General features: G+C 45.7%; 7 protein-coding genes across 7 annotated transcripts; 6 read left to right on the plus strand and 1 right to left on the minus strand.

The window, feature by feature from the left end:
- The first annotated feature begins 267 nt into the window (after window positions 1-267).
- LOC131288909 (tubulin alpha-8 chain-like) lies at window positions 268-1,825 on the plus strand. The gene is made up of 2 exons (XM_058318093.1): window positions 268-358; window positions 420-1,825. Exons 1-2 carry the CDS (start codon window positions 356-358, stop codon window positions 1,758-1,760), a joined length of 1,344 nt encoding a protein of 447 aa, XP_058174076.1. The 5' UTR covers window positions 268-355; the 3' UTR covers window positions 1,761-1,825.
- Window positions 1,826-1,905: 80 nt separating this feature from the next.
- LOC131289028 (cytochrome b5) lies at window positions 1,906-5,507 on the minus strand. The gene is made up of 3 exons (XM_058318227.1): window positions 5,325-5,507; window positions 3,224-3,417; window positions 1,906-3,145 (listed from the first exon to the last, which is right to left on the minus strand). The coding sequence occupies exons 1-3, from the start codon at window positions 5,436-5,438 to the stop codon at window positions 3,067-3,069; spliced, it is 387 nt and encodes a 128-aa protein (XP_058174210.1). The 5' UTR covers window positions 5,439-5,507; the 3' UTR covers window positions 1,906-3,066.
- A 1,998-nt stretch (window positions 5,508-7,505) lies between these two features.
- LOC131294459 (uncharacterized) lies at window positions 7,506-13,233 on the plus strand. Its single transcript, XM_058322505.1, has 2 exons — window positions 7,506-9,315; window positions 10,381-13,233. The coding sequence occupies exons 1-2, from the start codon at window positions 7,506-7,508 to the stop codon at window positions 13,230-13,232; spliced, it is 4,662 nt and encodes a 1,553-aa protein (XP_058178488.1). The 3' UTR covers window position 13,233.
- A 2,693-nt stretch (window positions 13,234-15,926) lies between these two features.
- On the plus strand, window positions 15,927-16,750 carry LOC131294460 (farnesol dehydrogenase-like). The gene is made up of 2 exons (XM_058322506.1): window positions 15,927-16,496; window positions 16,577-16,750. The coding sequence occupies exons 1-2, from the start codon at window positions 15,933-15,935 to the stop codon at window positions 16,748-16,750; spliced, it is 738 nt and encodes a 245-aa protein (XP_058178489.1). The 5' UTR covers window positions 15,927-15,932.
- A 1,180-nt stretch (window positions 16,751-17,930) lies between these two features.
- Window positions 17,931-18,737, plus strand: LOC131288969 (farnesol dehydrogenase-like). The gene is made up of 2 exons (XM_058318157.1): window positions 17,931-18,494; window positions 18,564-18,737. The coding sequence occupies exons 1-2, from the start codon at window positions 17,931-17,933 to the stop codon at window positions 18,735-18,737; spliced, it is 738 nt and encodes a 245-aa protein (XP_058174140.1).
- A 2,071-nt stretch (window positions 18,738-20,808) lies between these two features.
- On the plus strand, window positions 20,809-21,628 carry LOC131288979 (farnesol dehydrogenase-like). Its single transcript, XM_058318168.1, has 2 exons — window positions 20,809-21,372; window positions 21,455-21,628. The coding sequence occupies exons 1-2, from the start codon at window positions 20,809-20,811 to the stop codon at window positions 21,626-21,628; spliced, it is 738 nt and encodes a 245-aa protein (XP_058174151.1).
- Window positions 21,629-23,357: 1,729 nt separating this feature from the next.
- LOC131288959 (farnesol dehydrogenase-like) lies at window positions 23,358-24,283 on the plus strand. The gene is made up of 2 exons (XM_058318146.1): window positions 23,358-24,008; window positions 24,095-24,283. The coding sequence occupies exons 1-2, from the start codon at window positions 23,445-23,447 to the stop codon at window positions 24,266-24,268; spliced, it is 738 nt and encodes a 245-aa protein (XP_058174129.1). The 5' UTR covers window positions 23,358-23,444; the 3' UTR covers window positions 24,269-24,283.
- Window positions 24,284-24,911: the final 628 nt, after the last annotated feature.

The following is a 24,911-nucleotide window of genomic DNA, read 5'->3' on the forward strand; positions in this document are numbered from 1 at the left end:
TATTTTCCTTAAAATTTTCTATTTTCAACAATACACAATTTATTTTGTCGATAGTATAACATAATTTGCAAAGAAAGATAGGATTCAATTCAATTGCAAACACTCATGCATGATTTTTTAAATAAAACGTCATATATATTAAGATTCTTTTCACTACCATACATCCTGGAGTATTAGCCATGCCTTAGTAAACTTAATTATCCTCTAAAGGTGAAACCATCACTAACACATGCAGTCCATTGCCTCTACCAACGATATTTGATCTATCAATCGTGTAACGTCTTTTGTCGATCGAGGATCGTTTCGTCCGTCTCTACTCTACATTCTTGTCTGTGATCGTTCTGTGTAAATAAAAATGGTTGGTATTGTAGTTCTTTGTCCATGGGTGCTTTAAGCTAACGCGAGCCTCTTTTCGCTAGCGTGAAGTAATTTCCATCCAGGTCGGGCAGGCCGGTTGCCAGATCGGGAACGCGTGCTGGCAACTGTTCACCACCGAGCACGGCGTCCAACCGGATGGGCTGATGGGCCCTAACCTGACGATGGAGGAAAACATGGCGGGCTTCTTCCAGGATACACGCTCCGGGCGCGTCGTGCCGCGGACCATTTTCATCGATCTCGAGGAGTCCGTCATCGACGACATCCGGAACAGCCCGTACAAGCAGCTGTACCACCCGGAGTACATGATCATGGGAAAGGAGGATGCGGCGAACAATTTCGCCCGTGGCCACTACACCGTCGGGAAGCAGATTATCGAGCGCGTCACGGGCACCCTGCGAAAGCTGTCGGAGCAGTGCGATGGGTTGCAGGGTTTCCTGTTGTTTCATTCGTTCGGCGGAGGAACCGGATCCGGGTTTACCTCACTACTGATGGACCAGATCTCGATGGACTACGGGAAGAAGTGCAAGCTCCAGTTCGCGGTGTACCCATCGCCGAAGATTTCGACGGCCGTCGTAGAGCCTTACAACGCCGTGCTGTGTACGCACGGCACCATGAACTCGTCCGATTGTTGTTTCATCATGGACAACGAGGCGACCTACGAGATCTGCTCCAAGACGCTGCAGATCGATCGACCCAACTATAGGGATCTGAATGCGCTGGTCGCTCAAGCTGTGTCGTCGGCCACGGCCTCGCTTCGCTTCAAAGGCACCATGAACGTGGATCTGAACGAGTTCCAAACGAATCTGGTCCCCTACCCGAGGGTTCACTTCCCGCTCGTGTCTTATGCACCGCTTGTATCCGCCTCGAAGGCGAGTCACGAGAGCAGCTCGGTGGCCGAAATCACAAACGCTTGCTTTACGGCCGAGAATACGATGGTAAAGTGCGATCCACGGCAGGGTAAGTACATGGCGTGCTGTATGCTGTTCCGCGGGGACGTCGTGCCGAAGGACACGAATGAAGCGGTCGCTGCAATCAAGACCAAGCGGCACATCAATTTTGTCGATTGGTGTCCCACCGGCTTCAAGATCGGTATCAACCAGCAGGCACCGTCCGTGCTGCCGGGAAGTGAGCTGGCCAGACCCAAGCGTGCCGTCTGCATGCTCTCCAACTCGACGTCCATCTCGACGGCTTGGGCTCGGATGAGCCAAAAGTACGATCTGATGTACAAGAAACGTGCGTTCGTGCATTGGTATGTGGGCGAGGGCATGGAGGAGGGCGAGTTCTCCGAAGCTCGCGAGGACCTTGCCGCGCTGGAGCAGGATTACGAGGAAGTGGCGGGCGATACGATCCAATCCGGGGAAGAGTATGGTGACGAATATTGAAAACCTCATTGGTGTTTGTCCGAAAGATTATATACTTTTTAATAAATTTACTATTTTAAAACATTCATAGATTATTGCGTTTTTTTCTCAAATTCTCAGTAATCTGTTCGGATCCGTGTGCTTCCCCCTAATGACGGCAAATCAATCCTATTTACATACAAATCACGTTTTATTCAATAACGTTAGGCCTCCCGCGACTCGAGGTTGACCTGTAAAAAAAGGTTGCACAGAATTCAATGTAAAAATTAAAACATAGCATTAAACCTTTCCCATAGAAGATACATTTAAATAGAAAATAGAAACAAATGCATGTGCACGAAACGCGTGATCGTGGAAAAGGTTGCACATTCAAATCCATTACGTTTAAACAGTTTAAAGTAAATGTATAAAGTATTTCAATGTGTGTCCTTCCTTCCCCTGCCTTGCTAGGACAAAGATGTATGATGAAGTTTCAAGCATCCTATTCCGTAGCGCCTCATATCTGGTCTGTTATAAACTATCCCTGCTACAAGAAGAGCGTCTATGGATGCTTCCGGCGGTGGTGTTTTGAGCTCCAAAAGTAAAATGTATGTCTTGTTTTCTACCTGCTCCAATGCTCTAATGTATGTAGTCGCCGATGGCTCTTTACCCCCTCATTCCCTGTGTTTAAGGCAACGCCGATGAAACTTTGGTATCCCTCCTTTAGTAGAATAAAAAAAAAGAAAAAAAAGTTTGCCATCGCATCATTCGGTTGGATTACGATTATTCACCCCCATACATTCATAATTTGATCATGGATGCATATTTATAGACTGTTGTATGTTTTACGTTTCTCTCTGGTATCTAAAGTATTCATTTGCTTCAAAAATATGTATGTAACTTTAAACAAATCATTAATTTTTCCTAAGAAATATTCTTGGCCGTAGTTGGGTTTGGGACAATGCGACATAGGACCAATCCCATCACACATATTCTGTTACTGAAAATTGTTCTATCCTGCGCCGTGCACTCCCGCACAACATTATCGAAGGCGTGTTAAAGATTGTTTCGAAGTTTCCTTTCCTAGCTGACTCATTTTCATCGTCTTGTTGTTTGGTCAAACTATGTGTCTCCTCACTAGAACGTGTTGCTTGCACTGACACTTCCTTTCGTTTCGAATGCAGCTTAGTAGCATGTTGCGTGGAATGGACTATCACTAGTAGCTGGCATGAGCACCCACGAGCATTAATTCTTTTTCATCGTCACTTTCGCACATCAGTCGAACCATTTGGCCACTGATATTATTTAACCTTAAAATTGTACTGGTCCGATGATAGGATGCATATCTTTACTGGGTGAAGTAGAAACGGTACACGATGGTGGCAACAAGGCCTAAAATCAGCGGCACTATCCACTGTTTCAGTTGGCTGTGGAACGAAAAGCAAAGAACAAATAAGTCGTATAGCAAGACAAGGCGAGCGTTGTTTATGGAAGCAATGGCCTACTTGTCATCCTGCTGTTCGGTTTTCCAGTCCGGTTCCTTCTTGACTGGGACTTGTTTTCGCTCCGACTCGATCAGTTCGCCAACCTTGAACTTCTTCATCATCTCCCGTGCGTCACTGCTGTGGCCAACATCTTCGAACGCTTCCGTGGCTTCCTTGCCCGCTTGCTCGAGCAGGACCTCCTCACCGCCGGGGTGCTGTTTTTGGAGTTGAAGAAAGTCGTAAAACAAACAAATATAAAAATTTCATCCGATATTTCATTATATCTCCTACAAATCGCAACGTCATGGTAACATCTATTTAATCAAAAGATCTACTAGTTCATCGGTGTCAGCATTACTAACATTTTATTCCCTGTGCCCATTTTCAGACATTGCTCCACGCTGCCATTCTGGCGTATCAGCATGACAACATACCTTCCGTAATCTTATCATGGTACACGTTTACTCACAAGAGGATAGATAGAAATTTCTACCCTTTTGGGCCATCGTACACAAACCGTGCCTACGTGAGTGAGTTCAAATTGGTACATACTTAATACTAACGAATCCAGCAGATAAACGAGAATTGTATCCATAGCTTATGCAGGATTCCCCAGCTTGTGAGCTCTTGTTCCAAATGCATATTTTTCACTATTAGAAAACACTTGCACACATGCATAAGACACTTTTTGTTAATTTTCGTTTAGCGACCATTTGATATAAAAATAATTTATTCGCCCAAAACATGACCATTATGTCAGATAAGCACGATGGATCCGGTTAGGAGAGTAACTTGAGTTAATGCAAATAGCACATGTCGTACTCTTGTCTATTTCGCAAATCATATTTTTCATTATGAAACGAAATCCCAATCATGTGTAAGACGAATTTTATCCAGGTTCGACAATGCTTGACGATGTTATCCATTAGGCTCCCAGACATCGTTAGTTGCTCGGTTAGTGTTCATTAACCTTCCTAGATGATTTTGAGATATCCGCTGTTCAAGGAAAAACAAATTCGTGTGCACGCAATCTTTCGTAACTGCATGCCGTTGCTCATGTTCGAAAGTTTCCTCTGAAGGGCGCGCAAAGTACATTGGAAACGAACAGTTAAGTTAAACTAAATACTTCTAAGGTAACATACATTTCAGTAACGAGTTCAAGCAAGTTGAGGAGATGAAAAGAAATGGTCATACTTTCTGCTAGCACCGTTACAGACAGCGTCTGAAGGAATGATTGGTTTTTAATCAAAGTCTCTCTTACTGTGCCTCCATAAAATTTCACAGGCTGCGTTGGTAATTTTATGTGCCAGCGATAGTAGTGATCCGCCTTAGCCAGGAACAGTAAATATTTATAAACCACCGACTAGACGTTAACCGCACTGGCGGATTTCTTCTTCATGCTTGTCCTTTGCGATTCGTATCAACGGTGGAACGACGTGAGTTTTAAATATTTTTTTTTGCTACATACAGTTTCAAAGACATTAAAGCAATAAAACCGTGTTGCACACAAATTGACATAAAAGGGAGTATTGGGTAATAAATTCTGGTGTAAAGTAACGTACTGTCCAGCTGTGCTGGTCGCTAAATAAACATCACGCACATTCAGCTGCCCATCGGGTACGGCATCGTTGCTATGTAGCCTTGAACTTTGATCATGGAGCATGATTTGCACATATCACCGCACACATCAATGAGTAAAGATGATATGCAGAAAAAGTCGTCTCCGGTTAGCAAACGTGCTGCTGCCCATTTTCTCGCTATATCGATCATTTGTGCCTTCAGCGCTTTCGTCAACACATCTGATCAGCCTGCTCGGTTGTTTGTAATGCAAATTCCTTATCGGTTGCAGGAGAAGCAGACGAAAGTCAGCCATACACAGTATGCAGCGTTTATTACGCAACCGGCTATTTTGGGCGATTTCTCTCCGCTTCTTACTTCGTGGCTCATTTATCTGTTGAGCCCCGTGAAGCGGTGGCCATTATTTACTCGACTTACGTGCGAGCCGGAAGCTTTTCATGGCGATTAGTTTTTCACTCGTGGCACTTTCGCATGCACATGGCACAGATTGCTATGATCTCTCTAGCTATGGTGTTAATGTAATGCGTTGGAACCACAAATTTACCTCGTTCAGGAACTCCGTCACATCGTAGATGTCGTTATGAATGACGATCCACGTCGATTTGTTGGTGTTGTGCGATTTCACCTCCGCTAGCGAGTAAGTTTTCACTTCCGACATTCTGTTGTACCGATTTATGGTGCTGTACGGCGGACTGATACGATTTTAGCGATGTTTTCTGGTTCGTGTTTGCTTTTCTACTGAATCGGTCATATGGATTTCACTTGGAGTTTGCTGTTTCTTGTGCAGTGTGGCCAAAGCAGTTCCAAAACATACATGTCAGTGAAACGTTGCCAACATTGTCTTTCCAAAAAAAGATTTTATTATTTAAAATATGTTTTATGCACTGTATGAAATATTCATCATAAGTAATTGTTATCATTTAGTTGATAAATAATTTATTAGCATTTGTTTCCATAAAATAAGAAGAGAAAACATTGATGTCCGTGGCAACACTGCTGTCACAACACTCGGACGTTATTTTGTTTACAAAAATATTTCAACCTAAACCCCCCGCAAGTAAATTCGTGTTTGCAACTGAACAGTAAAACATACCATCGAAACGTTCGTCGGGAATCATCCTTCTTTCTGTATCAAAAGGCATCATGGAGCACATATTCGTTCCGTTAAATTTTGATTCCAGTTGTTATTACGACGAGGATAAACAAATTCGCTTCGATCCACCAGTTTACGAGCAACGATATTCAACAGTTTTACAATTGCTTGATTTAGACTATTGGAAACATTCTTTCAAGAAGGCAAGTTCACCGCAGCTACGATAGCATGGCTCGATGCATTGAAAAAGAATCCTTTTATTGCAGATTGTGGAATTTGGATGTGCAGAAATGAAATTCTTCAGGCTGCTACGTTCCTTAGCAGCGGTAGAGAAAATACTAGAGGTATTTGAATCCTTCAACAATATTGCATTTATTTCAATTCTTTTACAGGTCAGCGTACTTCTGGTATACTATTTCGTACCATTTTATTGCGTCTACATTTCCATTTTACGATGGAAATGTCGAGATTTTAGTCATGCAATCTATGAGTTTATTGAATCAATCTATGCACATGCAGGGGGTAGTGTTCATTTCCTTACGCCTCCAACGAGCCAAAGGGCTTACACCCATGCAATGTGATTTATTTACTGTGGTTGTATTACTTGAACCGTGGATTGTGCTCCAGAGAAAAAATATTTTAACAAAACGATATCTATGCATGCATGTTTTTCTGTTTCTAAGAATTGGGAAGCTTTTCAATCATTTCCCAAAGGGGTCATACGTCATTTTGACGTCTCCTTTTCTGTCAAAACATTTGAGAAGTGATGGGAAATGATGCAAAGTCCGGAGTTCTACGGTTCTTTTTTCGAAAGGATTCGCGAGATTCGGTTATTAAATTTGTTAAAATCATGCTTGATAATCTCTTTATCGAATAGGAGATTTAAAAGATGTCTGTGTTAACGCTTCAGTGTAAAAACTAACTTAGGTTTGCACATGAAAAAAACCGGTTGACCGCCATCCAAACAAACTGTGCTGGGTGCACCGGTCCTCGCGAATTCGCTAGGTGCAGATCGAATGTCTCGACACTACATGTGAGTGCTCAAGTTCGATTGCGGACTAAAATATGTGGATGGCGGTGTTGAAGAAAACATCACGCTTTCTGCAAAATTTAGCTTCTACTAGACGGGAATGGCTACGATAACGATAGTTCCTGTAGTAAATAGTACTTAGCATCCCGCCAGTGCCCAGTGCGAGTGGAGGAACGTTTGAGAAAGTGTTTGCGAGAAAGTGAACCAGCAGCAAGTTCTTCCCTTCTACCCACCTGCCCCTTCACCGTCGTTACGAAGAGGCCTCGCGCACGCATGAATGCGTACGCGTGTATGTGCCGATTGTGTATGAGTCTAGTGTTTCGCCGAGTGAATCTAGGCGCGTGTGTGTTGACCGTGAATTGCACACAAAGTACTATCGCTGGTGGAAGGTCCTTTCGGCTCCTCTCCGCCTCACCTCGCTGGACAACACCTGGCTGTCAAAGGCACCTCAACTTTATCTTACCGGCGCGTGCAGCGCATTCCCCCATTGGAACACCCCGTGTTCGACGACTCGATCAGTCGCTAAACCAATCGCAGTAGCCAGTTGCTGAGAAGAAAGGATAACGCCCGCTTGCATTACCTGAGGAGACGCAGAAGGCACCATGAGCGGGGAAGACTTTATTTATAGCGCCATCACTGATGATAACGTGGGTACGTTCGATTTGAACGCAATCGCCAGCAAACTCGCCAGCACGGATAAGTTGGTGCGTGAGAGCAAACAGCAGCAGGAAGAAAATGACCGGCTACGGAAGAAGATTTCGTCCTTGCGCGAAACGGCACTGGAGATAAAAAACCTATACGAGGCGGAATGCGCCAAGAGCGGCCGCATCGAGGAGCAGCTAGCGACGGCGCTAAATCAATGCCGAGAGCTGGAACAACGGTGCTCAGAGGCTGAGAACGATCGGGTAAACACCGGTCTACTGCTAAAGGAGCGGATAGCGGAGTACGATCGGCAGATAGAGACGAACGAGGCACGTTACCGGGCGATCGTATGTGACCTGGTGCACTTTTACTCCCACGACCTGCAGCAAGGGGCACAACCATGCGACAGTGCGGTCAGGTGGAAAGAGCTGAAGGTACACGCGGGGACGGCGAAAAAACTCGACCTTCCGGAAGAGGTGAGACAGTTCTTCAGTCAAAATCATCCCCCGGCACATGCGTCTTCGCGCAGCAAGCGAAAAAAGCGGCCCGATATGTGCGACCAGGAGTGTCAAACGGCCGAGGACACCGGTGAACCAAGAATGCTGCGAACCAGTGGCACAAACACCGATGTACCCTACCCGGCACCGAGGTCGGAGCCCCAGGTGGAGAAGAAAACGTTCTGTGACAAAGGCACCATGCACAGCACGATGTCCACCATCACGCGATCGACATGCACATCGGCGTTCATCAAACGGGTCGATGTAGGAGTGAATTTCCCCGAGATAACGCACAAGTCGGTGGACGAAATTTTGCGCGAGTGTGTCCCCCTGCCGCCGTTGCTGTTGTCTCCGATCGTAGAGATTCTTCCCCTGCGGAGGTCGGTGGAAATACAAACCGAAAGATCCACCGGTGAGACTGTCGTACAAAACATCGTGGAGAAACCACAGCTCGTATCCTGCAGTACAATGACCAGTTTGAAAAACATCCGCAAACGTATCGACTATCGGAAAACCGACGGTGGAGGGCCACCAGGAGGAATGGAGAGAGGAGGCTTCCAGCAGCAGTACATTAACATCGCGGAGCAGCTGTACGCGAAGAAGATCAAAAAGGAAGAGCATATGTCATCGATGACTCCTCCATCGGTCGGTTTCGGGCCGGATGACACCTTCGGTCGAATGCATCCTCATCTCTCCACCATCTGGACATTGCTGGGGGAAACGATCTTCTCGCTTATGGGAAGTCCTGGTCGGCGGTTTGACGGCCAATGCTATAGCATGATCAACGAACAGCTTGCCACCATCCGCGACATGATCGAGGCCGACGGGCGGCGTGAATCGGAGCTGATGAGTGCAATGTTCTCCAATGTCAGTGCCACTGTTGAGGCGGCCGCCGGTTACGGAAAGCAACGGGTGAGGCTTACCAGGGTGCCACCGGAGCAGGAACCACCTCCATCGCCGGTCCCACAATCTCCCGCTAGATGTTTCCCGGCGGACGACTGTAGCGCTTCTCCGGCGGGCAACTTTGCTGAACACTGTACACACGTACGGCAGGTAGACAATCTCCTCTCCCCGGCGGTGGTGGAGGAAACCGAGGCCGTCAATGTTCCTCCTCCCGCCCCGACGATCGGTGCATCCTGTTCAACGAGGCAAACCAAAGACATCAGTAAAGCGGTCAGCGCTTCAACAACACCAAACACCACCGCCACACCACAGACCAACGGTCAGTCCTTCAACGCTAACGTACAATTGGTGGACGAAATGGAAACAAACGGTAAGTAGATGTTATTCAGTTGTGGCCCCGCTTCGTCCTTGCCCTTGGTTGTAGATGCAATTAGCTACATGCTATTGGAAAAAGTGTTTCCAAACACATTCATTCAGTAAAATTGATTAAATTATTTCTCCTCTTTTCGCAGCATATTTAAATAAATTTGACAGCACTGATAAGGGTTGTCTGTTAGGTATCAGGAATTACTAAACCCAGGGATTACTTAACGCAACGATATCGAATCGATATCGCCACCGTCATTTTTTTCGCGCCAGATAAATTGTAAAGGATTTTATTCAGTAGGTAAATGTGTCGGAAAGATCAGTTTCAGTTAGATTGGGCACAAGTTTGATTTGATTTTTATAGACGCAGATTATTCTAGCAATTTAAACATATTGTAGTTTAAGGATTTCCTGATTTCATTACCTTCCCTTTTTGCCCTTTTCATAGAAGCATGTAAACTCCTATATTCCTTATGTTTCAAATTCCGGTGGAAGTAAATTTACATAAAAAGTGGTAAAAGATAACATATTTAAAATTTTATCTTTAAACTTTTTGAACATTTTCATACTTATTTTAGTTGAATTTCGATTTTTTTTTTTCAACAAATAATAGGAACACTTTATTCAATAATTTTGATCTTTATTTTTGGGCAGAAAACAAACCAGACATCGTGAACACATTCGACAAAAATTTAGTAGGGTTTTTAGTATGAAACACTAACATTTTCTTACGGGCCGGATAAAATCGGTTGACTTGCCGGATTTGGCAAGCGGGCCGGGGCGGAAATTTGCCGACCCCTGCATAAGGCAATAACCTTTTCAGCGCCAAATCTGTTGAATTGCTGTAGCGCAAAGATGAGAAATAATTTGTATAATTGCAAAAAATTGTCGCGCATCCTGTACCGTATTCAAAATAAATTTGAAAAAGTATATGTGATACGCAAAAAGTAATGGATAAACAATGGCAATTCATTCATTCCGTTGTTGTGATCTTAATAGTGGGGCCAACAGTTTACGTTTTAAATATGAAAATAATATTAATTTTAATGATTTTCCTTTGCTATTCCAGTAGCTCCAAGCACAGACGATGTCGACTCGTTAGAGATTAAACGTTCCGAAGCAGCAAGCAAACCAGTTTCTAAAATGATGGACGAAGAAAACGATCGGATAGCAGAAGAGTTGCGCCAAATGGAGGAAGGTGAAGATGACACCAGACATCCATCAAACACGACGGGAGACTCTAGTGGCACCTGTGTTTTAGCTGCCCCAATTGCATCATTACCTGAGGAGAGTCCGGTGGAGAGGCTGCTTATAGCTGGTTCGACAATAATAAGCCCCACAACGGAGAGGATAGGGTTATCATCACTTGGCTTGGCCCCTACTCCTACAGAGCCCCGGCCTTCGACACCGCCGAGGACAGCTGAAGCGAACACGAGTACCGCCACGTTCGTATCGCCGATCAAGGTGAAGGAAACGAATGATCTGGTGAAGGATCAGTTCAAAACCCCCACTCAACCACCGATCAGTAAGCGGAAGCTGCGCATTCGTCGCTCGGGCGAACCACCCGCGGCCCTACCTCCTTCCTATAGTCCGAAGCGGCCGCGTCTCGATTCTCCTTCCGAGTCGGCAAGCCCATCCCCCCCTTCTGCTGCCAGTGGCCGGATATCACCCACCACCGAGTTCCTGCTGGAGGACGATTGGGATACAAAGTTTTCCTCCATCAAGGCGGCCATGTTTTCGGCGATCGAGAGTCCGTCGTACCGGCCACTTTCACCCATTGCGGATCGGATCGACTTAGACGAAGAAAACGACGGCGAGGGCATTGTTGTAGAAGGCGTGGATTTAGAACTAGAAGAAGAAGAAAATGGTGCACAGCAGGAAGAAAAGGAACTCCCTAAGGAACGGGAAGCAGAAGGTGGTCCACTAGTCGAAGCAGAATCGGTTGAGATTGTGCCTACAATTGAGAGGATAGAAGATGGTAAAGCTGATTCTGGCAAAGGAACCGAGGAGGTCGCGATGAAGAAGGATAGTAAAGTAGATGAAAGTTTGCCAATGGACAATCACAATTCCACGGGAAGTTCGCCATCACCGGAATGTACCGTAGTAGCAACTCGAGCAGTTGCCAATGATCCTGTAACGGCGGGAGAGGCGAAGGCCGAAGAACCATCTGCACTTGATGAAAAGACTTCCAAAGAAAGCGATAAAATCGTTGAAAAAGAACCGACTGCAGATGTCAAAGAGAAGCTCGAGAATGTGCAGGATATTGCTAAAATGAGTGAGTTAGAATCGCCTGCGAGCCCCGATTGGGATTCACCAATGTCACCGCCGGCGCACGAAACCGGCATCGATACCCCGATCATCTCCACGACCTCATCTACCTCCACGTCGGAATCGGTGTACTGTTTGGATTCTCCTCTATCGCCACCTCCCGCCGCAAGCCCTGTCGATATTGACACGTCCGTACCCCCACCGAGGGTGATACCGCTCGATCACGTGCATCTCCATCATTGCAAGCAACAAGCGCGCGGTCCGCTCGATCAAGCGATCGAATGTTACAAGATCGAGCGAAGGTCTGAGGTGGTGAATGCGCACGCCGGACGATTGAACGCCGAGGAGCAGAGCTCTATGCAGCAGCTAACGGAAGCGTTTAAGCGCTACGTAAAGTCCCCGTGGACCGAGGCGGCCGTGGCCGAAGCGGTCGGCAAGGTGGTGGCGATCAGTCAGGATGGGCGAATGATCGCACGGGGCTTGCTCGAAACCTCTCTCTCGCATCACGGAGATCTCCTCGTCAATCTCGAGTGCTCACCACCGGCCCCGCCCATACCGGTTACGCAGCAGAAGCTGGTTCTTCTTGTGCGCCACCTCACGCCCCACCTTACCCACGAACCATTCGATCGGGTGATGATGCGCGAACTCGATCGGCGCGTGTTTCAGCTGAAGGCGGCCGAATCGTCGGGCGTACCGATGCTGCCGGGCCTGATCGCACTCACCTTCCTGTACATTGGGCTGGAAGATAGCAAGCCACCGACGGTGGTGCCCTGGCATCGGACCTACTCGGTGCGGTTGTACCTGTTCAAGTGCCTGTACTACTTCGGCTACAAGTGTCTCCCGTTGGTGTACTACGTGCTGCGGGCTTTCCCGTTCGCCCTGCCGAAGAAGGGCAGCCCGAACTATGACAACGCGGACGCAATGATCAGCACGATACGAACGATTCTCATGAACACCAACTACAACGAGTCGGCGAACGGAGGAGGAGGAGGAGGCGGAGGAGGAGGCGGCAACGACTTGGGACTGTACAAAAAGCGTGAACTGTTCGCACTCCTCACGTACCACTACGGCTATCAGCCGGGCAGCCCGACCTACGACGAGCTGGTAGTGAACCTGATCGAAAAGATTCGCGCCAACCGGCTCCGGAACGTGCCGCACGCGTTAATCCTGGTGGCAAAGCGGAAGGGCTACGAGTGGGCCCGCCAGAACATCATCCAAAAACGGCTCTACCCGCTACTGAACGACTACCTCAAGCTATTGGATCTGATGAACAGCAGCGGCGGTACAGCGGCAGTTCCTGCTACTGCCGGTTGTCCGGCGGATCTGGCCGGGCTGGACGAACGTATCGTCGCCTGCATCTTCACGATTTCGTCCATCATGAAGACGCACCCGCCGCAGGAGGACGTCTCGGGCGTGATGCAGATCTTCACCACCATCGTGCAGCTCGCCCGAGGGAACCAGAAAATCCAGGAGGAGGCGATCGCCGGTCTGCTCAAGTTCAGTCGCTTCGGCCATGCGGACATTTTCGAGCGTATCAGACACTGGCAGCCGACGTACCCGGTTAGCGACCGGGTGAGGCTCATGCTGGCCACGTTGGTGCATCGGAAAAATTTACCGTTCTGGAAGCAGCTCATTCAAAGGAAGATCGTTTGAAATGGCGCCCAGGTTGAGATTAGCGTGAGAGGGAGCGGGTACGGTAGTCGTAGGTTTAGTAGGGCTTTGAACCGATCCTCTCCGCATGGCCGCAGTAGTTCGATAACGTGTGGACCATGTCGAACCAATTGTACAGCAAGGTTTCGTTGAAATAATTCAATGATAAATAGTATATTCTCTACATTTCTCTAGTTTTCCTTCCCCCCAGCGAAGTTTTATTTAGGTGAACTTTGTTGAGAAAAAGCAATTCCCCCGATAGGTCCTCCATGTTCCCCATATACCCTCCGATCAACATTAAATATTGCTCTGTGATTTTTTGGTTGCATAGAAAAACGCGTATCCTTTTGATTAAGAACAATCGATAGTCTACTGTTGTTTCGGATGCTTTTACACCCCACATGTGTGTGTGTCTCTCTCTTTTTCTTTTTCTCCTGCCCCTCCCTCGCGCTGGCTCACCCAGCCCTGGTCAATTAAGACCTCCTTGTTGTACAGTGCAATGCAGCAGAAGCCAGTATGATTGTGGAAAATAAAGCTAATATTTTATTTGAATTGTACATTGACTCTGGACTTTAGGTTTCGTTTGTTTTTAGATTTTCCAAACCGAAATGAGCTATCCAAATGTGGTATCAAATGTGGTTTATGAGTGGGTTTATGTAGAGGAAAGTGTGGTAAGATGCCCCGGTGGGGTAAAATGCACCGGCATTTTACACATGATTAATTATCAATGTTCAATCAAGCAAATTTCTTGACATCCTTTCCGATCGTGTTTTTCGCATTCTTTAGATCGATATCGACGAGAGACTTCTGAATCAAAGTCGGAATATGGTAAAGCCACTGCTTGTAGACTACGTGACGCCATCGGAAAACCCGTTTACCGTAGAAGTTTGGCGTGGGGACATTTCCATTGGACACGAATGTCTCGAGGGAACGGATGTGGTCATTGGTATTGAAATGTAAGTTTGAATAGTTTGTTTGCTTGTATGCAGTAGACGTTTCACAGTCTTCTTATCGATCATGACAACTCTTTTTTTGTTTGTTTCGGCTCTAGCATCGAACACCTTCACCAGCCGGTGCTTGACAAGGTGCCGGAAAACGTGTTCGGCTTCATCAAACCAAAGGTTGCTCTCTTCTCCACACCGAACGCCGAATACAACGTCCTTTTCGATGGGTTGCTGGAGAACGGTTTCCGGCACGATGATCACAAGTTCGAATGGACCCGTGCACAGTTCGAGACATGGGCAGGCACGATCTGCCAGCGGTATCCGGACTATGACGTGAAGTACTTCGGTATCGGTGCGGCACCGGCCGGTTCTGAAGCGATCGGTTGCGTCAGCCAGCTGGCAGTGTTTGTGCGCAAAGATTTCTTAAGCAGCCTTCCGGATCCACCGACGAAAGAACCGCCCTCGGCCGCTACGGCGAGCAGGCAAACGGATGAACCGCAGGCTGGTGAACCTTCGAAGCGCACGTGTTGGTTCAATCCGGAAATAGGTGAAGTAATGACGGATCCACCACCGAACGACAACGACGACGACGGCGACGATGGCGACGATCCCGAAGGCCCCGTATTCCACGGACCTCCCGGTGGGGGGGCAATGGACGAAGGTTGGCGTATGAACGACGATCTGGATGTTGACGACCAGCAGTGGAGCAGTGGAGAGGAACAGCAGGAAGACGACATTGGTGGAGCGCACCACTTTGACATGTATATTCCCGAGGATGAGGAGGTCCGCGCGACGCGCACCCGAAACGATAGCGGAAACTTTGAGGAAGAAGAAGAACCACAAACCGGAGATTACTGGTTGGTCCATCGGGAAGAGTATCCGGTGGCGGCACCGGATGATCGAACAGCCGAACAGCGCCTGCGGGATGATGTCCTGTACCAGGTGCGGCGATTGCGGAACTTTGGGGAGGATTTTCTCGACCCCGAGCACGATCAGTATCTCATCCCACTGTACGCCGTGCGGAACTGCATGGGTGCCGAGCAGGTCACGATCGAGCAGCTGCGACGTATCCTCCCGGCCGAGGGTTATCGTATCAACGCGGACGATATGGTTTGCCTACCGATGGAATATTCTTCCGACGACGATGTGGACGATTGTGCCGAGTACGATATAGACGATCCATGCGAGCAGCAGCAGGGTTGGGAGGAGGAAGATAAAGGAGCCAACGGGTGTCCAAATCGGGCCGTGCAAGGGTTGAGCTTGGCCGAGGATGACGCGACGTGGGATTGAAGCAAACTGATCTTTTATTGTTTGTGTATATTGAATTACACCACTTGTGTCAATTATTGATCTTTTTTTTACTTTGTTTAGTTTGATAATATTCGATAATTGTCACGCGCTCAAAGAATTATGTAACGACAAGCGGTTCGTTTCACGATGTACATTATGACTGAAATAAACGCATGTTTGCGAAAATGAAAGAGATTGTTTGGAATGTTCCCCTGTTATCGCAAACGGTTGCACAATCTCTCGAAAATGCAATCCGATGTACGGAAGTACAGTAATTGCAAGTAGGCAAGCATTAGCTTGCAAAAATCTATCAATCATATCGGCGACAATATATGCGATTGATAAGGCTCGTTCAAATGCAAAAAAGGTCCACTATTAAAGGAGCTGATTTTAGACGGGATCTTATCAGTCCAATTTGAGGTGTAAGACCGTACGTAGCGTAACTTCGTTCACCTTTTTCTCTCTAGTGATGAATCGTTGGGTTGGCAAGGTGGCCGTCGTAACCGGCTCGAGCTCCGGGATCGGTGCAGCGATCGCCAAGGATCTGGCCAAGGCCGGTCTGATCACCGTCGGTTTGGCGAGACGTGTCGAGCGGGTCGAGGCGCTGAAGAAAGACATTCCGGCTCAAGCGGCCGGAAGATTGCATGCGCTAAAGTGCGACGTTTCGAGTGAGGCCGACATTGAGGCCACCTTCAAGCAGATCGAGAAAACATTCGGTGGCGTCGACGTGCTGGTCAATAACGCCGGTATTGCGCGCTCGAGCAATCTGCTCGACCAGGGTAACGCGGCCGATTTGCGGGCGACGCTGGACACGAACGTCACCGGACTGGTGCTCTGCAGTCAGGCGGCGTACCGTTCGATGATTGCCCGATCGGTGGATGGCCATATTATTCACATCAACAGCGTCGCCGGTCACGGGATACCGAAAATTCCGAAGATGAATATTTATCCGGCATCCAAGTATGCCGTCACCGCCATCACGGAAACCATGCGCCAGGAGTTGCGTGACGCTGGAACGAAGATTAAAGTAACGGTAAGTTGACGGAGGCGGAAGTACATGCGTCTTAAATATGTATTTTAATTTTTACACGTATTTCGACTTCCTTTTCGCAGAGTGTCAGCCCAGGAGGAGTGCAGACGGAAATTCTGGGTCCGCTAGAGATTCCACAAGGCATGCCGGTGCTGGATCCAGAGGATATTTCACAGGCCGTTCTGTATGCATTGAGTACGGGACCAAGTGTGCAAGTGCATGAGATTATCATCAAACCAATTGGCGAAATGCATTAGCAAAGCATACTTCTTCATAGAAGTGTATCTTTAAAACAATAAAACATTCAATGTAAAACATCTATTTTATTAGCAGATCAAAAGAGTGTAAACTGTCTTTTTTATCATATCACGTACAAAAGGATGATAGTGCATAAATTAATGTGAGCTATCTTGTAGCTTCTTCTTTCCTACTTTCTACTACTTCCTACTCATTTGCGATCAACGATAATGGTTCTCGTTCGGGTCATGGTTTGAAATAAAATCCATGCAATGAATAACGCTAATGTCATCTCAGTTCTGATTCAGTGTCCTACAAAGTGTGTGAATAAGTGATTGACATAATGGAGGATAAAACGATATTGATTAGAATTTCTAGTGATTCAATTAAACAATCGATAAAGATTGTTACAATAGCTAGACAATCAAATTCGAATCTAATTGCGTTGCCTATCAGTTGAAGACGGTTGTCATATGTCCGATACGATGTACTGTTCAGCGATGGGAAGAAATCATCACTAGAAACATTAAGGCTAAATTGCTCTATCGCAATGTTTGCACTGAATGAATCCATTCAAATCATCCCCCGTCCGGTCATCGATATCTTACGGTATCCACTCACCTGTTCAAGAACCATGACAGTGGGAAGGTTCACGACCAACGGTGGTTCTAAAATAATCACTTATTGACATAGAACGTGTGGTACCAACATTAATCAAAGCTAATGTTTGTTGAATACAACATTCCGCCTAACAAATCGCTGAATGCATTGGAGGCCATGGGCGAGCAACTTGTGCACGAATACAATATCGCATTTCGTGTTATAACACCTATAGTCTATTTTACCGTGAGCGTTTTGGGCAGCCACGTTGGGTAAGGTTACAAAGTCTCGTAAATAATTTATTAGTTTTATAATTTTATCGTTTTTTAATCAAACAAGAAAGCATATCCAAACTAGATTGACCCAAGCTAGGCCCCTCAAACCTCACACGAAACAAAATGTGCGTGCATTTATCTGGCATTGCATGCAGGCCATGCCGACACGATCCTGATGCCCAGGATCGTCTTAAAAGGAGGCCGCATCGGTACTAACCGTATCAGTTTCGCTCGAAGTGTGCTTCCGTTACCATCACAACGCTTATAAGTCCAAGTTTTTGGAACCTCTGGTTGCCGTTCACTACAGTACACCTTTCTGAAAGAGATGGATCGTTGGGTTGGCAAGGTGGCCGTTGTAACCGGCTCGAGCTCCGGGATCGGTGCAGCGATCGCGAAGGATCTGGCAAAGGCTGGCATGATCACCGTGGGTTTGGCGAGACGTGTAGAACGAATTGAGGCGCTCAAGAACGAACTTCCGGCTGATGCAGCTAAGAGACTGCATGCATTCAAGTGTGACGTTTCGAGTGAGGCAGACATTGATGCCACCTTTAAGCTGATCGAGGAAAAATTCGGTGGCGTCGACGTGTTGGTCAATAGCGCCGGTACTGTGCGTTCAAACAATTTGCTCGACCATGGTACCGCGGCTGATCTGCGGGCGACGCTGGACATTAACGTTACCGGACTGGTGCTCTGCAGTCAGTGGGCATACAAGTCGATGGTAGCCCGATCCTTCGATGGACACATTGTGCACATCAACAGTATCGGCGGCCACCTGGTACCAAACCTCCCGAAGTTTAACATCTATACCGCGTCCAAGCATGCGGTCACTGCCATTACGGAAACCATGCGCCAGGAGTTGCGTGACGCTGGGACGAAGATCAAAGTGACGGTGAGATGAGAAGATGGCAGATTTGGAAGATCTTTTACATAATAACACAAGTTGTTTTGGAACTTACAGAGCATCAGCCCGGGAATAGTGGAGACGGATATCTTAGAACCGCTTGAAGGCATCGCGGGAATGCCTATGCTGCAATCCGAGGACATTTCACAGGCAGTGCTCTTCGCGATCGGTACTCCACCGCGTGTGCAAGTGCATGAGATCATCATCCGTCCGGTCGGAGAGCTGTTCTAGTGATGTCAACATTATAAAATTTGATATATTTTTCCTGCAAAAATAAATGTTTAACAGTTTAAACAAATTGAACTCTGATTCTCATTTCTTTCTATACTTACTTCTATTGCCTCCTAATTTCGCTGGTTTTGTCTATGGAACTGCATATTGTTTATATGTTTATGGCTGTGTTGACAATAACATTACCTAATTTAATATTTGTATTACCCTTATATATTTCTATCTTAATCATTGTTCATTTTTACTGCAATATGTTTAACTGCATCAAATTGTATGCAAAACATGCGTACATAGGCTTCAGGTTTCATTCAAATAATGCAATTGGCCACGTGTTTGGCAGAAAAACGGTGTATCGTTGTTAGCAAAACGATTGTGCTTTTAGATAAATCAAATCAGTTTTCCCTTTAAATACTGGTCATATGACTAAATCTTTTTGCAAAAACTGCCATCGCCTTGGAAACCATGCGGCAGGAGTTGGTCGCAACTGAAACGAAGATTAAAGTAATGGCAAGTTTAGGATCCAACTTTAAGGCTATTTTGCAAACGTTCCCTAAATTCACTAAACGGTAACTGTTAAACGCGTTGCTCAAAGAACTAGCATAACCAATGTCGAAAGGTTTTGAGTTTTCGATTTCGATAAATTTTCGATTAATTGACTTTTTCTTTCACTTCCTACAGAGTGTAAGCCCCGGCGGAGTGTAGAGAAAAATTCTGGGGCCATTGGATATTCCACTAGACAAAGTTGAGCGCTTTTCACATGCCTATTGTATTATAGTTTGCATTAAGTTTTGTGCATGTGTTGCACCATACCGATGTCATCTTTTTGCTTAACAGGTATAAATATTGAAGGGATCAACATAGAATTGGAAACATCGTAGGAAGCTTCAAACTAATGATCGATTCTGTGTGTTAGATAATCGAGCGATAAAACTTCTTGTGGTAGTAGGAAAATCAAATCAAAATCGCATCGTGCATGCGATAAAACGTGCGATATATTATATGATGAAGTCCAGCTGATTCAACACGCGTGAGCCATCACTATAAATAGCACTGCAACCGCTCTATCGCAATGAATCCATTCAAATCATCCCCTTTCTGGCTACCGACGTGTCACGTTACGTCCCGTCATCCACTTGGCCGTTTCAAAGGAAAGACACACGGCCGGTTCTAAAACAATCACTTATCAACATGGATTGTGCGGTACCAACATGCATCAAAGCTAATGTTTGTTGAATTAAACCCACCGCCTATCAAATCTGTAAATGCGTGAGAGGTCATTGGCGAGCATCTTGTGGAAGCTGAATTATTAGACAAATTTTGCCACACCCCACACAACGCCACATAACGCTGGACAAATGTAATACTGCATTCCAAGGTGCTAGTCCATGTTACTGCGAGCGTTATATGCAAGCACGTTGGGTAATGTTAAAGAATGTCATAAATAATTGATCAATTTTATTAATTTTCGTTCCTTGATCACTTCATTAACATGAGAGCATATCTATAACCGATACAAGTTTATTGGAGGAAGCTTAGGAATTGTATAGTATTTAAAATAAAGCGATGAATAACATCATTCAAAGCTGTTGGTGAAGAATTGCTCATGTTTGTGCTCAGTTGCTTGCGAATGAAGCACTCTTTTGGGATCCTTCTGGATAAACTCAACAAGCGTTCGAAAACAAAAAAAAAATTAACATATAATAGGCTAAATTTCATTAGTAATGTTAGACATTGTCTTTACACGTACAAAAGTTCATTAGTTTTGTAGAAACATTTTATTTTACGTATATTTTTTGTTTACATTAATTTCACCGCAACTTTCCATAGTTCCAAGCTAATCCCCACTAAACTTCACACGAAACAAAACGTGTGTGCGCTAATCTCGTACTTTGCAAGTCATGCCGACGCGATCCTGATGCCAAAGATCGTCTAAAAAGGAAGCTGCTTCAGTACGCGTCGTATCAGTTTCGCTCGAAGTGTGCTTCCGTTACCATCGCGACGCTTATACTTGAAAGTCCAATTTGTTCGATCCTCTGGTTGCCGTTGACTACAGTACACCTTTTTACTAGTGATGGATCGTTGGGTTGGCAAAGTGGCCGTTGTAACCGGCTCGAGCTCCGGAATCGGTGCAGCGATCGCAAAGGATCTGGCCAAGGCCGGCATGATCACCGTGGGTTTGGCGAGACGTGTGGAACGAATTGAGGCGCTCAAGAAAGAGCTTCCGACTGATGCGGCCGCGAGACTGCATGCAATCAAGTGTGACGTTTCGAGTGAGGCCGACATTGATGCCACCTTTAAGCTGATCGAGGAAAAATTCGGTGGAGTCGACGTGCTGGTGAACAACGCCGGTATAGTGCGGCCTAGTAATCTAATCGAGCAGGGTAATTCGGCCGATTTGCGGGCCGTGTTGGACACGAACGTCACCGGACTCGTGCTCTGCAGTCAGTGGGCATACAAGTCGATGGTGGCCCGCTCCGTTGGTGGACACATTGTGCACATTAACAGTTACGCCGGCCACGTGGTACCAAACTTCCCCAAGTTTAGCATCTATCCCGCGTCCAAGCATGCGGTCACAGCGATTACGGAAACCATGCGCCAGGAGCTGCGAGCCGCTGGGACGAAGATCAAAGTGACGGTGAGATGAGTCGATGGCAGATTTGAGAGATGAAATTTTGCACATGAAATTTTTATAATGTACGTTGTTTTTGAACTTACAGAGTATCAGCCCGGGAGTAGTGGAGACGGAAATCTTAGAACCGCTTGCGGTAACCCTGGAAATGCCCATGCTGCAATCCGAAGACATTTCACAGGCAGTGCTCTACGCGATCGGTACTCCACCGCATGTGCAGGTGCATGAGATCATCATCCATCCGGTCGGAGAGCTATTCTAGTGTTATTAATATCAATAAATTTGATATATTTTTCCAGGGAAAATAAATGTTTAACTGTTTAAACAAATAGAACTACAACTCGCATTTCTTTCTATACCTATTTTCATTCCCTCCGAATTTCACTGGTTTGTCCATGGAACTGCATAATTTTGATATGTTTATGACTGTGTTGACAAAACTATCAAATTTAATATGCGACCCAATATAAGGATGTAAGCCTTCAGATTTAATGAAAATTTTGCTATCGACCACGTGTTTAGCAGGAAAACGTTGGATCATTTTTAGTAAATCAGTAGTGCTTTTAGATAAATCAAATCAGCTTTGCAAAAGCTGCCATTGCCTTGGAAACCATGCGCTAGAAGTTGGTCGAAACTGAAACGAAGATTAAAGTAACGGCAAGTTGAAGCAACTTCAAGGCTGTTTTGCAAACGTTGCCCCAAATCACTAAACGATAACTGCGAAACACGTCGCTCGAAAAAGTAGCATAATCACTGTCGAAGGGTTTTAGTTACTTTTCCAAGCAGGTACCCATCGAAATTGCTATCTTTTTGAATGGACTTTTTGCTTTTAGGACAACCAAAATGTCAACTCTGGAGGAGTGTAAAAGAAAGACATATTTTTACTTAACAAGTATATTGTAAATATTTAGGTGATTAACATAATCGAGGTAAAAATGGTATTGAAAAGAAATTCGAGTAATTTTATACGAGTTGCTGAATGAACATGTTTTTGGTTTTTTTTTTTGAAAACGTCGTATGAAACTTCAAACTAATGATCGATTCTATCTGTTAGGTAATCGAGCGATAAAACTTCTTGTGGTATTAGGAAAATCAAATCAAAATCGCATCGGGCTACCGATCAGTGATAGACGGTTGTAACGTGCCCGATATGATATGATACTGTCCAGCTGATTCAAAACGCGTGAGCCATCACTGTAAATAGCACTGTAACCGCTCTATCACAATGTTCGTACCGAATCCATCCATATCATCCCCTTTCTGGCCACCGACGTGTCACGTTACGCCCCGTCATCCACTTGGCCCTTTCAAAAGGAAGGCACACGACCGACGCCGGTTCTAAAACAATCACTTATCAACACGGAACGCGCGACACCACCATCAAGCAAAGCTTATGTTTACCTAATACAATACACTGCCGCACAAAACTGTGAATGCGTGAGCAACCATGGGCGAGCATCTTGTGGAAGCGGAATTATTAGACAAATTTTGCCTCACCCCACACAACGCCAAAGAAGGCTGGACGAATATAATTCCGCATTCCAAGGTGCTAGTCTATGTTACCGCGAGCGTTATGCGCAGGCACGGTGGATAAGATGGCAGCAACTCATTAATAATTTATTAATTTTCAATTTTTTATCAATTCATTCCTATGAGAAAAAAAAGTAACCTACCTAAATGATGAAATCTTGAATCTATAGGTTTTAATTTGATGAAATTATTTGACAAAAACCCACGTCTAAATTTGATGTGATCATGGTACATTTCGCCGAAAGTTGTTCGAATAATGTCCCACTGTGATTCCATGGGTAATTTTTTTTGTTTGGCTCAAAATCAATTGGTTTTTGATGGATCTAAGCTGCTTACAAAGTTCTAAATGTGTGCGTTACTCCGATATTGTGCAAGTCATCCCAGATGCTGATGTCAAGGATAGTCTAAAAAGGGGTCCGCATCGGTACGCGCCGTATCAGTTTCTCTCGAAGTGTGCTACCGTTATCATCTAGGTGCTAATATTTGAAAATTGAAGTTGTATAAGCTTCTGGTTGGCGTAGACTATCGTAGCCCTTTTTCTAACAGTGATGGAACGTTGGGTTGGCAAAGTGGCCGTCGTGACCGGCTCGAGCTCCGGGATCGGTGCAGCGATCGCAAAGGATCTGGCCAAGGCCGGCATGATCACCGTGGGTTTGGCGAGACGTGTAGAACGAATTGAGGCGCTCAAGAAAGAGCTTCCGGCTGATGCGGCCGCGAGGCTGCATCCAATCAAGTGTGACGTTTCGAGCGAGGCCGACATTGATGCCACCTTCAAGCAGATCGAGGAAAAATTCGGTGGCGTCGACGTGTTGGTCAATAACGCTGGTATTGTGCGTTCGAACAATTTGCTCGATCAGGGCAACGCAGCCGATCTGCGAGCCGTGCTGGACACGAACGTCACCGGACTGGTACTCTGCAGTCAGTGGGCGTACAAATCGATGATGGCCCGCTCCGTCGATGGACACATTGTGCACATTAACAGTATCGCCGGCCACGGAGTACCAAACTTCCCGAAGCTTAGCATTTATCCCGCGTCCAAACATGCAGTTACAGCGATTACGGAAACCATGCGCCAGGAGCTGCGAGCCGCTGGAACGAAGATCAAAGTGACGGTAGGATTAATTCTTGGCATATTCTGAGGATTTTTCTATTCATCCATCTATTGTAACCTTAACTTGCGTTGTTCTGGATCTTACAGAGCATCAGCCCGGGAGCAGTGAAGACGGAAATCTTAGAACCACTTGAAGGCATCGCGGAAATGCCTATGCTGCAATCCGAGGACATTTCACAGGCAGTTCTCTACGCGATCGGTACTCCTCCGCGTGTGCAGGTGCACGAGATCATGATTAAACCGGTCGGAGAACAATTTTAGCACTTAGCTCATGCAATTCTGTACATGTAAATTGAAAATAATAAAGTTATAATGGTTGTACTTTGGAATAGTAAGTGCAAAACAAATGAATTGAATTCGTTGTTTCTTTGTTTTTAAATTTTCCCTCCTAAATATGTGTACTTATCTTTCCTACTTCATATTTTACTAGTTTCTAAATACTGCATATATTGAGTTAGTAAAAAACTGAGCGGAAACGGCTTTAATTTGCTGAGTAATATACTTTTAACTATTTTTAAATTTTGACGCAATATTCTTTCCTGGTTACAACGATCGGATGAGAAATTTAAAAATGATCACAAGTAGTATAAAACTGAAAACTGTTGTATGCAAGCCTGCGTACAACATTGCCTTCAACTTTCTTGCAAGATATTGCAATCGACCACGTGTTTGGTAGAAAAACGTTACATCGTTCAAAAGTTGTGTAATTTTAGCATAATTAGGTTAACTTTGCATTTAAATACTAGTTGCATTATTGAAGAATTTGACAAAAAATAGCAAAACAAAATCAGTTACAGTTGAGTGCTACAGAAATGTTGCCCATGCAAAAGGCATCCACCAAAAACAATACGGCTAACCTTGAACAATTTCTCCATATGCTTCCGGTACTAACTACCAGTACCGG

This window comes from Anopheles ziemanni, chromosome 2, assembly GCF_943734765.1.
Source record: "Anopheles ziemanni chromosome 2, idAnoZiCoDA_A2_x.2, whole genome shotgun sequence".
In the NCBI taxonomy this organism is placed as follows: Eukaryota; Metazoa; Arthropoda; class Insecta; order Diptera; family Culicidae; genus Anopheles; species Anopheles ziemanni.